Source organism: Symsagittifera roscoffensis, chromosome 5 (genome assembly GCF_963678635.1).
Source record: "Symsagittifera roscoffensis chromosome 5, txSymRosc1.1, whole genome shotgun sequence".
NCBI lineage: Eukaryota > Metazoa > Xenacoelomorpha > Acoela > Convolutidae > Symsagittifera > Symsagittifera roscoffensis.
The window spans coordinates 14,329,489-14,346,599 of record NC_087066.1 but is presented as its reverse complement, the minus strand read 5'-3'; the positions used below and the strand labels follow the sequence as shown (position 1 = coordinate 14,346,599).

Here is a 17,111-nt window from a genome sequence, read left to right as displayed (position 1 = left end):
TGCTGTACAGTAGAGCAAAAGAAACAAGATATATCTGGGAAATAGTTTTTTCGAGTTTAGCAGACTTTGATACTTGTAATCTAGTCAATCCTTTTCGGGATTTTCATTGACCTGAGCGAGATAGTGAGAGGACATCACCGTAGATCCAGTTTGAAAGCGGTCCCGAATGAGGGGTTTCCGTGGCGAGGACGAAGATCCGAGCACCCTTTCAGAGGGCAAACTTGATCCTCCTCGGCCGATTAGACGAAATGCCGTAAAGGTTCGCCAAAGAATTCAGTTGGCTTCTTACTGCAAAGTGAAGTCCTGAATGTCTCGGAGTCGTCAACCACTGGTTGAGCGGGGAGAAGTAGCGACGGATAAGATGAGTGCGGCTCTGAGGACGCGGAATGAGAGGGATGAACTGGGCCCTGTGAAGACACAATTTCCGGCGAAGAAATATTAATCCCCGGATTGGTAGGACTGAGGCCAGGAAATTTGTCGAAAATAGCGGTTGTAGGTGAGGAGGTGGCACAATGTGTGGTCTGCGGATGAGACGAAGTTGATGAGCTAGGAAGTTGAGCGGTAGAGACGGTAGGTGACGAGAAAGTAGCACTAGTCGAAGTGTGATGCTGAGATGTGGGCTTAGGCTGATGAGCAAACTTAACAGGAGGTGAGTCGTACTGAAGCCTCTGTCGTTTCTCCAGGGGAGAAGATTCCTGCACAACTTGGAGGCCGCCATTTGATCCAACCGAACTTTTACTCGAGGAGTCCACCGTAAGGTCCACCATTGGGCAGATAAGTTTGTATTGTTTGGCCGTTGTTCCAGCATCACAGGCTGAAACCGCTTAACTGGCCTCTTAAATGCACCACGAGAGGTAGGATTCGAGGCTTGAAGGCGATCACCTAGAGTGTTTGGAGCAACTGAAATGGTATACCGAGAATTAGGTTTGAGGCAAATATGATTTTTTCGATAAACTTTCCCATTGTCAGTAACATAAGTATGATCGGTAATACGGACAATCTTAAGTTTAGCCAGTTTATAAAGAGGTTTACCGATTGAAGATCTAATTTCCTAAGGACTTTAACTCGGTTAGGATCAGACATTAGAAAGTTTTCTAGCTTACTTGTTTTCGACGGTCGACGAGATTGCAGAGCTGGTAATCGTCTGGAATTAACTTGTGCCCCCCGAAGGCGTTACATTCGATGCTATCGTCGGAAAACGAAGGGTGTTGTGGTTATGGTCCGACTTGAGAGAATGAGCGAGGTCCGAATGACGGGTTGCTAGTTCCTTGAGGACCTTTTTCCCCCCATCCGGTGGGAGGTTTCGCTTAAACTGCGACCATTTGTTTGCCCCTCGAGCAAGTTCGGCCAACGCCTTGTAGGGTTCACTATCCGCCACATTTCCATCCAGCGAAAACAAGGGTTTGAAGCCGGGAGGAACTGTTGGACTAGTACTGCCACGATGAACAACTTTCGCCCGGTCCCTGCTATAATCCTGGCTGGCAATCTGGTTTGGTGTTAAGATGTTCCGCTCCAGTCCCTGGGCTGAAGTATCAGGTTGAACAACATTATTAAACGCCTGGGACCATTCAATGTTTGGTTTACGACCAAAATGCAATTCAAAAGGCGATTTCTTAAGCACCGAGTGATTACTCTTGCGAATATCTTCAATTATTTGTTGGATCATTTCCTTAAAGTTTTTGAAATTAGGATCGAGTTTTGCAGCACCCAGTTTTCGCTTTATAGTCTGAATCAAGAGTTCAACCAAGCCACTGCCTCTATGATCTCCGACTGGTGAGAGGATATGTTTGGTACCTCTGCTGAGCAAAATTACTGCACCAAGTTATTTTTAAAACCTGAACCATGATCTGTTCTGATAGAGTGAGGTAAATCAAGAATACGAATGTAAGATGCAAGAAATTTAGTAACTTTCTTGGCCCCAGTAGTTTTAGAAATAAGAACAGAAGGAAACTTAGAGAAACGATCGGTTGCTACCAAAAAAAAAGATCTTACAACCCTTATCATCAAGTATTGGTCCAGCAAAATCTAGTTGTAACTCCTGATTGGGCCCAGACAGACTAGGCAAAGATTGTGAAGTATTAAAGGTTTTTGCGGGTTTAAGATTCTTACCAAACAAGGTGCATTCACGGCATTTCTCACACCTCTCGATGATTTGACGATTAAGAAGTGGCCACCAGAGATATTCAGAGGCCGCCATCATAGCCTCTTGTCCCGGGTGGGAGCGGTGAAGGCGAGTAAGCACAGCTTGTCGAAGAGGTTCGGGTATGGCCAGTTTATTATCAATAACTACACAGTTATTAACCACAGCTGCTTTGGTCCAAAATTGGGCCATATAAGATCCGAACTTATTCAAGGATGTGATGTCCTTGTTGATGATAGCTCGTTTCATAGGGCCCAGAAAACGGTCCTCCTCTGTCAACTCTGCCAAAAGGTCCGCATCAAAGAGTCCAGACAGCCCCACAATTTTTTTCTTTGAAGACGAAAGGAGAGGTTTGCCTCCATTGACGGCAAGAACCCCAAATCTTGCGGCAGTGTTAACCTTTCCAGGTTTCGACAGACGACACCGTCTCATCGCCTCCAACAGCTGAGTATGGCCATCCTTCCGTGTCGTGGTTCTGGTAGCAACAAAACGGGTTTTGGCAGCTCGTTCTCGGGTCTGGCTTCGATGGCGTATCTGATCCAGTCGGGAGATTTGGCTCAACTGTCGAGATCTCATGGGCGGACGCGGACTGGGTCGACGGAAGTTTGGCGAATTGAAAGGAAATGATACCACGAACGTTAGTAAATCAGCATGTTCGGCTGTCGAATTGATAAAATCTGGGAGTCGAGTTGAGTGAGAGTAGAACTCAAGTCAGTAGTAGTCTGATTATTGCCGGGCAGTTGGTTCATCACGATAGATTTTAGATTTGCAATTGATGAAAATGGAATTAGATGACTGTTTCGTATAGATTCAAGTCGGAGACAATGAATTTTGGAAACGCAAACTGGTCTACGATTATCAATTTGCATACCAGTTTCCGATTGGTTAATCTCGTGTGAGCATAAACCGACGCCCGTTTTTGGTAAAGAATTCAAACAGTCTATTTGCATATTGTGATTTGATTGGTTGAAACTTTGAGCAAACTTTTTATTGCCCCCTACTGGCGAGTGACGTAATGAATTGGCAATATCATACTGCGACGAGAATTGAACACCCTCCTGCGATTGGCGGACAACCTTTATCCCTCAATTTAGATGAATTATAAGAGTTAATAAAAGTGAGGGCCTGATGAAAAGCCTCAATAGATTTAACAACGAAGAGTTCATCGTATTTAGAGGGCTCAAGAGCTGGAAAAGTATGACAACGAGATAAGTAACCGGCTATCCCCAACGTGACCCCGGGAACATGAATGACCTCAAAATCGAACGGTAATAAGCGATCTGCCCAGCGAGCAAGACGAGATTGATACGACTTAATATTATAGTTTTCATTTAATGCCGAAATGATAGCTTTATGATCAGTCAACACTTAAAAACGAGTACCCAACAGATAGGTACGAAAATGCTCGCGGGCCCAAACAGTTGCCAACAATTCCAATTCATTGGTACTATATTTAGCCTCCGCATTATTAAAAAAACGCGAAGCAAAAGCAGTTGGGGCCCAAAATCCCGGTTCGATTTCTTGTTCAAGGCAAGCTCCTAAGCCATAATGACTAGCGTCACATTTTACCCTTGAGCCTTTTGACGAATCAAAATGATAAGGACTAGGGATTTTGGCGATCATATTGATGATGCTTTTAAAGGCATTATTTTGCTCCTCTCCCCAAGTGAACGACTGTTTGTTACAGGCCGTTAAAGATGCCCGAAAATGAACAGTATGGGTATGTAAATCGGGTATAAACCTTTGTAAATGATTTAAAGTTCCCATGAATGAGTGTAGTTGTTTCAGAGTTCGCGCAGCTTTGAGTGATTGAATTGCCTCGATCTTTGAAAATTTAGTTTAGTAACCGTCCTCATTAATGTCATACCCTAACCAAGTTAGTTGGTTAACAGAGAAATGGCACTTACTCAGTTTTAGAGCCCAGCCTTCCGCATCAAGTCTTTGCATCACCTTTTCAACCAGTTCGTTATGTTCCTGGACATCTCCTTTTGTAACTATCAAAATGTCATCGAGATAACAAATGACACCTTCTAGCCCCTGTAAGGTACAGTCCATTGCTTTCTGGAATTCGGTAGGCATATCGGTTAAACCATAAAAACCGGTCTTTAATCGGTACGTTCCCGTGGCCTCTCCACACAAAATATTAAAATTAGAATGACTACTAGTGAGCGATGACAATGACAACTGACTGAACGCATACTTCAAATTCAAGGACGTGAACCAAACCTTTCCAGGTACATTTCAAGGTATAATTTGCGCCGCGGAATCGATGAGTTCATGAATGTTCGGCATCTGGTACTTGTTTTTCCAGATCTGAGCATTCATGGGTTTAGCATTAAGGGCCAGTTTGGTTGAGCCATCCTTTTTTGCAGTTAACACAATAGGCGCCATGAAGAAATCAGTCGTACATTTGTCCAATTTTTCAACATGACCTTGCTCCATCAGAAGTTTTATTTCGCTCGCAACTCTATCCTGAATATGGATCGGAACTTTACGTCCTTTAATTTGACGTGGCACCAGAAGGAATTTAAAGTTAGTATAAACTTTATGATGTTTAGGTCGAGCTTAGCGACTGAACTGAAGACACGTGCGTATTTTTTTGCAAAGAAACAACTCCAATAATCTGATGTCGAATCCGGGGAAATATTCTCCAGCGATTGAATGGATTCAGCTTTCAACTGTTTATTAACGACATGTAGTTGCTCCTGCAGATCCAAGCCTAGAATATTACGAGTTCTGTTTTCCGAAATGAGGAACTGAGCGTTATCCACCTTCCAGCCGCTAGAAGAAATCGGGATTTGAATCGACCCAAGTTGACGAATGGGCTGCTTTTTGTAGTCAACGTACAAAGTATCTATAGGGCATCGTGTGATATCCCGAAACTCAATTGATGGGGTTCGTTGCAAAAGTAAGTCAAAGGTACGTTTTTTCACGAACGAAACTGGGCTTCCTGTGTCAATAATTGAATAAAAAAAACTGTAACCTGAAGGCAACTGGATACTGAGGCTCCTGGATTTTCCTCCGCTTGACTTGAGGGTTTCGATACTAGTTATCCTGACAACGGATTCCAATTGTAAAACCCTATATTCTGCTTCACTGTCATGCTCAACATCTGTAAAATTACAATCTATAGAGGGACTTGAAGCTTCCTCATTTTCATGAACCAGATTTACTCGTCGTTTCGAATAGTTGCAGCACTTTGCGAAATGACCACGTTTCCGACAAAGGTTACACGTAACTTCCCCAGCTGGACAAGATTTTCGGTGATCATGACTAAAAGGATTACCACAGAAGTAACATGACTTATTCCCTTTGTTGCTTTGTGAGTTTTGTCGATTGTTTTGATTTTGAGGATACTTCCGTTTTCCTCTAGACGACTGAATAGAGAAAGTGGGTTCTTGTTTAACCTTGATAGCGTTTGAACGCTAATTATGAGGGAGTAGTTTTTAGAACTGAACAGACGTACTTGCACCCTTTTTGCACTCAAGTACGAGTTTAAAAGTGTCATCAGCCTTAGCCTTAATAAGTTGTTGTTGAACATCTACATCTCGAATTCGTCCAATAAAGAGGTCTTTTAAGGTCTCCCTTTCATGGGCATTAAGCCAATTACACAAGGCCACTTGGGCACTAAGACGAGCATAAAATGACGAGAAAGTGTCATTTTCAAGCATAAATAATGTGTTATACAGCTTGATACGTTCAACCGTATAGTCCCGTTCGACCTTTTAATAATGTTTCACAGCCCTTATGAAATTCGCGAAAGGGGTTAGCGCTGATATCCGTGTGAGTGAAAGAGTCCGCAAAACGTCTCTTCCCTTCGTTCCCCAAAGCAAAGATTAACCGAGACTTCAGACGAGCCTCAGCTTCGTGGTAGAACCAATTCTGACTGACTCTAGGACCTTTTCTCCTCCTCTCGACGTATAGTTCGTTAATTCTTCGAACCGCCGCTTGATCTCTCTGTCTTCGAGCCTCATCCGCTCCAGCGTCTTCACCATCAGCAACTGTCTCAGGTCTTGGAGGGGGTTCATCAAGGACATGTGCGGGTTCGATTAGAAGATCATGAGGATTGATGTTATCTTTCAGACCAGCGGCCAAGAAAAATTGACCTATCCACGATTCCCAAATGAATGGCGGATTAATAGAAGCTTTTGCCCAGAAAGGGGGAATGCGTAACAGGTCAGTCCTTTCTTCATTTACAGGAACTGCTGGCTGCGCCATGACATTTGCCGAGGTTTTAGAGTGAAAACTTGGATGTTCAACAAGAAGTGAATTGTTTTGTTGAATAGAATAATTAGTTACTTGAATCAACTTAGTTGCTTAGTTTCATATTATTCTTGAGTTTAGAAATTTTATCCAGAACAATAATGAGGTTGAGAAAAAATAAAGAACATCTAGCAAACGATGTAGATCGCAAAGAGTGAACACGCACAGCGTGGTATTTTGAATAGGTTAGAAGTATGGCCTTGGTTAGTGAAACTAACATAAATCTGCAGCAAGACTGCAAAAGGACAAGTTAAATGACGAGGTACCGGAGGTCGCCTCACAACATGAACAAAGTTTTGAGACATTAATATCTGTAAAAAAAAATTTTAGGCCGCAAGTAATTGCAATTACTTGATTTCTTGGTTTTGTAAGTAAAATCAATTGTTGCCCAATTTAGGAATTTTGTGGTGCCTCAAAGGGCTTTTAATATTGACTGATGAAATCAGGTGCGTATTGGTCTTTTTTTACGTTTCAGGCTCGTTTTATGTGTAATTTTAGTTTGACATGTGGTTTGTCTTTTACATAATTAATGACATTTTGCAAAAAAAAAAAAGTTAAAATTGGATAATCAATTCTGACTTCCTCAACATAAGTATCCCTCTTAATTTTGTTCAATCCTTTTTTTGGTACGTATTTACGATAGTCTCGGTTGTTACCTTCCAATAAAAAATGTCCAAAAAATTTAAAAATCTGCGATATCAGACAAAGTTAAGTTTTTTTGATCTTGTTCATTTGATTTTGATTGTCTTATTGGTTTCGAAAGTGATTGATCATTTCAAATTGTTTAAGGAGTGTTTTTGATGAAATCTTTCTTCGATCAAATTTCAATTGTTTAGAACTATTTATTTTGGGATGTTTTGTATGGAGCTTTTTGCCCACACGCTTGTTTGCTAGGTCCTGCTGTGCTCCCGATTTTAACACATTTCAAAAATATAATAAAAATTAATTCTTGCACGGCAGGGTTGTTTGATAGAAAAAACATGCGAACAAAATTTGAGACACGATTCGTGCCAAGGAGCTCAAACGCGATAATGCAAAATAACGTCAATTAAAAATATAACGGAAAGAAAAATCATTCAAAAGCTCTAATGGGGTATTTATATGTTGTATAGAGAACCAGACTTATTGTTCCGACTTTCGAAGAAAAGTGATTATTTATGCTCGGTGTGGTTTTTTTATTTAATCAATTTTTGCCGATCGAAATAATAGATTTCAACAAATATTTTTTATACCCCATTGAAAATATCGTTTTCCTGAGTTCAAATTTAAAAAGATTTTTCTTTTACCTCCGATTATTTTTTGAAAAGTTGGAGGGGTTCAAAAATTGCCAAATTGACCATGTTCCGGAATAAATTATGCGCGCTTTGAATAGTTTATTACTAATGCTGAGAGCGTAACGCGAATTTTTTTTTTTATGCGTGGCGAACTATCCCGCACAACAAAATCGTTCCAAATTGAATAGAGGCGTGATAATTGGTCTTATTAATTTCGTGCAATTCAAAATTTTACACTTTGATATTGTCCTAGATTTATAGCTTTTCAATATTTTTTTTCAAAAGCTATTCGATGTCAATTAAGGGACAGTCGGAACATTCAGGCCTTTGCCCTGATATGTGAGCAGTATTGTTATACTTTTTCTACAGATTTAGTTTTATATAAAATAGACCTTTTTGATATTAACTACTCAGCCAAACTAGCTCATTGTTCTATCTCAGGTCGAGATTTATGATGCGCACAAGATCATGCTTTTTCCACTAGCGTTATTTAAATTCATTTTTCAAATTTATAGCATTTTCCAAAAAGCGTTCTTCCAAGATTTCTGTGGTAGATACAGATGGAAAAACTGAACAGTGATAAAAAGATAACGTTATATACGCATCCAGGGGCGGATATAGGATTTTCTCGAGGGGGAGGTGCGGATTTTCAAAAGTGTTTGGAAAATTGTCGACTATTTTTAGGCCGACCAAATTGCTTTTCGGAGCTCTCCCAAAGTACTAAAAAAACCTTGGTTTGGTTAAATATTCTGCGCCGCAGGCAATAATTTGAAAAAACACGCCAAAAATTCATAATTAGCTCCCCCTTCATAATTAGTATAATAAATTGGCGCCAAAGGCGCGTTAAGAAAAATTTTGGGGTCCGTCAGTCAAAAATGCATATCACAAAAAAGTTCAAAGGGGACCCTTTGGGTCGGCAGGGGGTCAAATCTATGATGGGAAAAGAATTTCCTCCCTAAACCCGCCTCTGTACGCATGGATAGTGTTTAATAAATCAAAAAATCACACATTACAGTTAGCAATTACAAATTTCAGAATAATTTTAATTTATGTTCTGTTCATTAATTATTTGCAAAACAAAATTAAGACTGCTCGTATCAGGTAGAAGCTCTGCTTTTCCAGACAGCTTTTTAAGGTGTATGGAGCAGTAACAACCTGAAAAAAAAATGTAATAAAATAAAACGAAAAAAAAAACTATATTTGAGATTTTTTTTGTGAAAATTATCTCCTCACACGCAATATTAAGTAGAAAGTGATACGTTTTTGCTCGAAGTAACTGATCAATTATAGTAAATAAGCTTCGCTCAAACAAATTGAAACAATTTCTAAGACGGATTAAATTTTCGCTTAGGCGTCAATAGCTCGAAATAGATCACGGTTACGGTTAGCAATTACAAATTTCAGAATAATTTTAATTTATGTTCTGTTCATTAATTATTTGCAAAACAAAACTAAAACTGCTCGTATCAGGTAGAAGCTCTGCTTTTCCAGACAGCTTTTTAAGGTGTCCGAAAATAGTCACAGAAGAAATAGCTTTTCAAATTTAAGCTTGCACATCAATACTTTTTGCATGATATTTAAAACCCCGTCAAACATGGCTAGTTAAAAAGTCAAACATTGTCAGAGGAAAAAAACCACCCCAAGCACAAATATTCCTTTACTTTCGTTACGAAAGTCAGAACAGCAATAATTTACGTCTGAATAAGCGGATCATTCCTCTTATGCGCGTGAGCATATTAATTAGATTTTTGAAAGGGATGGAAAATTCTGCTGAACGTGTGGATGATTTTGAGCGAAGTTTTGAGGCGGACGAGTTTATTCGTGGACTAAGCAACAAATATTAAATTTTGCCCATTCAACAAATAGTTCGTAAAACGGAAAAACTGAACGCGTGTTTAAAACTCAGAATACGCATTTCTGCTTCTTTATTTTTTTTCGTCTGTTTTATTCTTGTTTTTTTTTAATTTTATTTCGTTAGTTTCTCGTTCATCTTATTGATTCATAACTATCGAACAGAATGCGTATCTAAAACGTAGTTCTAAATTAGTTCGATTTTTGTGCATTATTTCTTTAGCATGATTTCTGTTTGCCTTTTTCCTTGTTGATCTTTCTAGCGTCAGACTATGTCAGCGATAATGATTAATTTGGCGTCAGTTGGAGTAATTAGGACATTAAAACAGGTGCAATATGGATTTGGTTCAGTTCGCGTCGCGACAGTGAAAAAGTAATTTATTCACACGCATCCGCTTTTAATCATCTTAGCTACTGCCCTTGCATTTTTCAAAGATGATTGGGAATTGCTCCGCCAGAAAAGTATGGTACGAGTTTACAGGTTTGGTCCCGCCTATTTCCTAAAATGAAAAGCAAGCGCGGGATTCGAACCTACGCATGAGGTTGGTAACAGATTTCGTACCCTCTAAACAATCAAAGCCAACTGTTTTACCAACATAGAAAAATTAAGTTGCTTACTGTGAGAATTACGCAAATCCTGTACTTCTGTTTTTATTAGGGACCACCACAGCATTTTGAGGGACAAAAAAGTAAACGAGTGCCTAAAAATCTAGAATTATTTTTCGCTAGAATTAGTATCAACCAATCAGATTCGAGCATTATGGTCAGTTTTTTCAAATATTATTACAATCCATTTTGGGCCGTATAACAGAAAAAACCAAATTTTTAAAGCCGGAGTAAAATAAAATTAGTTAACCCAGTTGCGGTCAATTGTTTTCTGAGAGTTTTTGGCCCGCATTTAAGCTTATTGTAGGTCAAAAAAAATTATTACAAATTAGATTTGTAAAAAATAATGACGCGGGCAGAAAAAAGCATATGAATGTAAAAGATATATATTTTTCATTAGGATGTTGGCAAAAGTATTAAGCATAGCCTCAGAGGTACCGGAAATTAATATCGCCTTGTAATATTAGAGCACCCCTTTCCCCGCCCTAGACCAAATCATCAAAAATAAATGACGAAAAAGAATTTTAAAAAAACATTCAACACACTCTACTGCCAAACTGACCCCTTATTTGAACTTAAGGTATAAACTTTCAACACCTGAAAGGAAGGATATTACGGTTTGAATTCTGAGACTCTTTGTCTTGAACTTGCAACAAGAATCATCCCTGATTCAGTGGGACCCAATGGGGTTGTAACGAATCATCCACTTAAGCGGTGAACCAAATGTGACAAGGTTTGAAGAATCAATATTCGATTTTAAAAAATAAGGAAATGCTATTCATACAGACATGGAGTATAGTTTATAGGCGTTCTCTGAATAATCTGTGGTATAGAAATGTGAATCTAATGTTTATCCAGGGGAAATATAAAAAGATGTTCTTTTATTTTTTTTTTCATCTCTGATAAAGCTTAAATACAAAAAAACGAGCGGAAATTTTTCGTAAATTAAAACAAACCGTTTTCTTTTCATGGACCTGCTCTTCTCAAATTCAATGAACTTTCAACTTTATGTAAATAGATTTAACCAAACCTTCTTTTGAGTTTCTGAAGCTATTGGATCTTCACTGTAGAAAAAAGGCGTTTAAAAATTGAGAAGAAAAATAGAAACTTGAATTATGTATATTCATGACATGAATTATCTCACATGAAATAATTAAAACCATAATTAAAAAGCTCATAACTGCGTGAGCTGTAGCTCACTTTGTTTAATTAACCACCGGGTTAACCCTGTGGCTGGTTGACTTTAACAAAAAATTAAACTTAACTTATAGTAAAAATCTTGAGAAAGCTCAAAAAAGCGTCATTACCGGAACTACTCTGCGATCGCTGCCATCCGAGCTCGTTAACTTTTAATACATCTTTTCTACTCTTTGTACTACTTTCTTGAATGGCTCCAACGAAGCCACCTTACAACAGCTACTCAATCAATGGAGACGCCGCTACAGTACTTTCGAGGAGCTTGAGGAAGAAGTAACGAGGCAAATAGCCAACTCAAGCGAAATCGAGTACGTTAAACTCAGTTTTGAGGAGATAACCACTTGTTTTGACCTGCTTGATACGCTCGCAGACGACTTAGCCGCTTTTTCTACTCAGGAAGCACAAGACTGCCTCAACACTGCTTCAACGCTACGAAAACGAAAGTGCGACCTACTAATCAATGTTAGAAAATACGAAAAGGTCTTAACAAACGATGGTTCAGTTTCCACAAGGTCAAACAGCCCACATAGAGTGCAAGGCACATCTGCAACAGCCAGTGTACCAGTAAGAAGCTCAAATACTACTGAAAGCTTGGCCAACAACTTCATCAGTACTACGGCTGCCGACTTCTCAACTTACACATCCACCTACGGCTTGAGTACATTCGACTTAGACGCTCCCCAACGCTACAGTTTCCCACCTCTACCGGGAACCAACAGAGCTATGGATCAGACAATCAACGGTGTCATCACTACTTCTACAACTGATTTCAGATCAGTCTCACCGTCTGCAAACCCATGTACTTTCAACTTTCGAGCTCCTCTACGATACAACTTCTCGCCTCCACCAGTTTCCAATGAAAATCACATTTGGAACGACAACTCAAGACACGAAGCCCAGATGTCAACTGGCAATAACCGACATGGTATGCTAACAACTTCAATTGCAAATAGTCCTGCTACTACATCTGAACAGTTCGTTACCAACCACTTCAATGATCATCATAGGACTATCCTACAATCACACGAACAACAACGCAACAGCCTTTTCGATAATGAACAAAGACAAGTCACCAACCACACTACCAGTCATCCGACCACTGCCATCAACTACAGTTTGAAAGGATTCAAATTGCCAGATATAAAACTACAAAAGTTTGACGGCAACCCACTGGAGTGGAACAACTGGTTCGAACTCTTCCAGACTGCGATTGGCAACAACCCACGCCTAAGCCCGGTTGAAAAAATAACTTACTTGCAGTCATTATGCACTGATAATGCTAAATCTTTAATAGAGAGCTACGGAACCAATTCTTCTCAGTATGAACAGGCAATACTTGAATTAGTGCGTAGATACGGTAACCCAAAATATGTGGTGTCAGCGTTCATCAGGGAACTTGAAAAGTTTGGCAAATTGATACTAAGCGAACCACAGGGCTTCATAAGATACGCTGCTTTCCTACGGAAACTAATCCACAACTTCGAACTCAACGGCTACACCGCTGATCTAAATTCTAGTAACCTGACTCGATTTACTCGATCAAAACTCCCAGTAACTCTACTAATGAAGTGGGAAGAACACTGCGTGCTGCACGATCTCGATTATGCTACACTCAAAGACTTGACGCAGTACCTCAATAACTACTCGCGAGCATGCGAGAACCTGGACATAGACCCGTCGACTCCAAACCAAGCGGGACGAAATCGCCAACCTAAGAAGCAACAACAACCCGACAGCCGACCCAACCAATTTACTTCTATGTCCAGGCAAAACTACGACAAATCTTCAGGCATATCAGCAAGACCAACAACTTTAAGTGTCCAATAGATAACCAAGTTCACTACGTTGGAAAATGTCCGGACTTTTTGAAACTTCCCGTAGATCAACGGGCAGAGCTGGTGAAGCAACATAAGCTGTGCTTCAACTGCTTAGGCCAACACAGATTTAGTGAATGCACATCGTCTAAGCGATGTTTCATCAACAACTGCGGAGGGAAACACCATTCAACTCTACACATCGACAAAAAACCGTTTCAAACGCACAACCAAAAATCAAATAACATGCAGCTTGGCACTACAGTAACCAAGCCCTCGGAACAAGCTGAGGATCCAATCCAAAATATGAACAACATCAGAAATCAGTTACAATTTATGCCGATAACACTGTTTAACAATGGCATCAAACTAGACTGCTACGCCATACTCGACAACTGCAGCAGCTGCTCATATATCCTCAGCAAAACAGCTGAAACACTTCAGTGCAAACCAAGCCAACAACTAGAGCTTAGCGTACGAGGTGCTTTCAGTAACGACAAAGTGTCTTCCTCGCTGGTCCGGCTTAGTATCGGACCACATAACGCTACAAAACCTACTTTCACCCTACAATCAGTCTATTCAGTTGAAGCTCTGAGTTTTGACGCTATCGACGCAAACAACTTTAACAAAACGTGCTCACTCTACAATCACCTTCGACATGTCAACTTTCCTGAACTAGGAGACAACACAGTTCAAATTTTGCTTGGCGTAGATGCTTTCTGGAATATTGCGGAGCGCGATATCAGAAAAGGTCCTACAGGCACCCCCTACGCTGTAAAAAACCTACTAGGTTGGACGATCACTGGCCCACTCAACCAGAAATCTAATAGTTCCCGATCAAATTCACACTCAACTAACTTCATTGACTTAAATGATCAAGAAGACGCTAATCTCACTGAATTAGTGGAAAATTTCTGGAAAGTAGAAGGGTCAGGCATCCAGGAAGATAACAAAGCTACATACTCTGATAAAAGCAAACGACAACTAAAATTTATGGAAAAAAGTATTGAGCACGATGGAGATCGCTACAAAATAAATCTACTCTGGAACAACGAAATAAAATTGCCAAACAATTATCCGGTAGCTAAAGCTCAACTGCTATCGCTACAAAAACGGCTCAGAAAAGACCCTGAAGCCATGCAACTCTATGAGAAATCGCTTAGTACCGACCTGGAAAATAACTACGTCAAGCCCGTTACTTTCCAATACCCACAACCTGAATTACTTTGGTACCTCCCACATCACCCTGTAACTAATCCAAACAAGCCCGGAAAGGTACGCAGAGTGGTTAACGCTGCCTCAACCTACAAGGGCGTCTCGCTGAACTCTTGCCTCGAAACTGGACCTGACCTCCTGAACAACATGTTTGGACTTCTACTACGATTCCGGGAAAAACCTGTGGCTGTATCGGAGGATATTGAAGGTATGTTTATGCAAATAGGTATTAAAGATGAAGATCAAAAGGCGCTTCGCTTCCTTTGGCCTACTAAAAATGGTATCAAACAATACCAATACACGCGACTTATCTTTGGTGCAAAATGCTCACCATCCATTGCCATCTTTGCGCTTCATCAAACAGCTGCCGATTACTGCGTAACCAAACCCATTATTGCTCAACTGCTTCAAAAAAGTTTTTACATGGACGACTTTGTTCATTCGTTCAACACGACACACGAGGCTAGAGACTCTACTACGCAACTAAAATCCTCCCTAAGACAGGGGGGATTCAACCTAACTAAGTTCGTATCTAACACTAATGACGCGATCTACTCCATTGATGGAGGCGAAGTTTCTACTAATGCTACAGTGCATCGTGTTCTGGGTGTCAAATGGGACACAACTGACAATACGATATTCGTGCAACCAACAACCAAGCTAAATAATACTACATCATCTACACTCCGAACAGTTCTTTCTACAGTAGCAAGGGTTTTCGACCCCTTAGGCATCCTAGCGCCGTTTGTCATAAAACTCAAAATTCTTCTGCAAAACTTGTGGAAGTCTGGTATCTATTGGGACGAAACCGTGCCCAGTGACTTTGTTCTGATAATTGGCAAATGGGTTGACCAATGCAAACAAGTACCCCCTGTTAGACTGCCGCGCTTACTTGGTCCACAGCTGTCACCTAGTGATATACAGCTTCATGTTTTCTGCGACGCGTCGCAAGACGCAATGGCTACGTGCATCTACTTCCGAACTGCTTGTAGCTCTGGCATACACGCTACTTTCTTGATTGGCAGAACAAAGGTAGCACCACTGAACCAAGAGAGCATTCCTAAACTGGAATTACAAGCCGCCCTTATGGGTGCTCGGCTATGCAAGTTCGCTACTGATGAAATGCAGTTAAAACCCCACTCCACTCACTTTTGGACGGATAGCACTACTGTTTTGTCCTGGATCGCTTCACCTGGTAAACTGAAAACTTACTGCGCAAACAGAGTTGGTGAAATACTTACTTTATGCAAAGCCGAACAATGGAAACACATCCCTGGTAGACTCAACCCAGCAGACAGTGCTACACGGGGAATTGAACTTAAAGACGTAGCAAAGCTCTGGTTGGATGCACCACAATTTCTACTCAACAATGAGCCTATTTGGGGGACCAAGGAAATAATGGAACAAAGTAATGCTGCAACGGTTAGCCCCTCAACTACACCCTTAATCGATTCTTCCAGGTTTTCAGATTGGTTTCGATTAGTTCGGGTCACAGCTCGGGTTATAGTTTTTGTCGATACACTTAAGGGAAACGGTAAACGTTCTACCACTATAAAAGACCTAGAAAAAGCTAAGCTCCTCCTTTATCAACAGTCCCAGCAGGAAACCTTTGGTGACACCTACAATAAACTACGAACCAAGCAACAAGTTGAAAACAAAGACAAACTGCAACAGCTGTCACCTTTTCTCGACAACGGTGTTATTCGCGCGCGAGGACGACTACAAAACTCACCTTTACCGGACGCAACAAAATATCCAATAATTCTTAACGCAAAGGACCCAATTGTGCGCATGATGATCGAGAGCGCTCATCGCCGCTGCATGCACCACGGCACTGAGTACATTCGCAACTACCTGCAACAAAGTTTTGTCATCATTGGGCTCCGAAAAACACTCAGACAGATAAGACATAACTGCTTTCTCTGCAGAAGATTCCAAGGCAAAGGGCTACAGCCATTCTTGGCCGACTTGCCGCCAACTCGTTTCGACGATCCGTCTGACGACCCATTTCCGTTCAAAAACACAGGAATTGACTATATCGGGCCATTCTACATAGCAACAAAGGATACAACTGAAAAAAAACTATATTTGCATCTTCACATGCCTCTCTACTCGCGCGGTTCACCTGGAATCGACAGACAACCTTACTACGAACAACTGTATAACGGCAATTAGACGTTTCATTGCTAGGAGAGGCACACCTAAGCTTTTAATCTCTGACAACGCTACTTACTTCGTCGGCGCGCGTAAACAAGTACGCTCAGAACCCATCAATTTCAACGAAACCACCCTAACTGAAACGCTACAAATCCACAATGTTGAATGGCGCTTAAATCCTCCGGCTGCCCCCCATTTTGGCGGCGTGTGGGAGCGACTCGTCTCATTGATAAAACGAGCATTCTTACTAAATCTCGGTTCTGATCGACTATCAAGAGATCTATTTGCTACTATCGTAGCCGAGACCGAGGCAATCCTCAACTCACGTCCGCTAACTCATGTCAGTAGCGACCTTGACGACGACCTTCCACTGACACCCAACCACTTCTAAATGGGTCATCCATTCGTCTAGGCTCCAGCAGCAGCCTTCTACGAAGCATCTACCAATAAACTGTCCAACAAGTCCTGGAAGCGAGCAAAAGATAGACTTGACAATTTCTGGAGGCGTCTACTTAAAGAGTACGCTCCGACTCTCATCTTTTTCGAGTGGTTCCTCGGGTTGCGCAGAAGGACGCAACCCGAGGAACCACTCGA

General features: G+C 40.9%; 1 protein-coding gene across 1 annotated transcript; it reads left to right on the top strand.

Annotated features, from left to right (window-relative positions):
* The first annotated feature begins 13,391 nt into the window (after nucleotides 1–13,391).
* On the top strand, nucleotides 13,392–16,535 carry LOC134846616 (uncharacterized). The gene has a single exon (XM_063864001.1). It carries the CDS (start codon nucleotides 13,392–13,394, stop codon nucleotides 16,533–16,535), a length of 3,144 nt encoding a protein of 1,047 aa, XP_063720071.1.
* The last annotated feature ends 576 nt before the right edge of the window (nucleotides 16,536–17,111 follow it).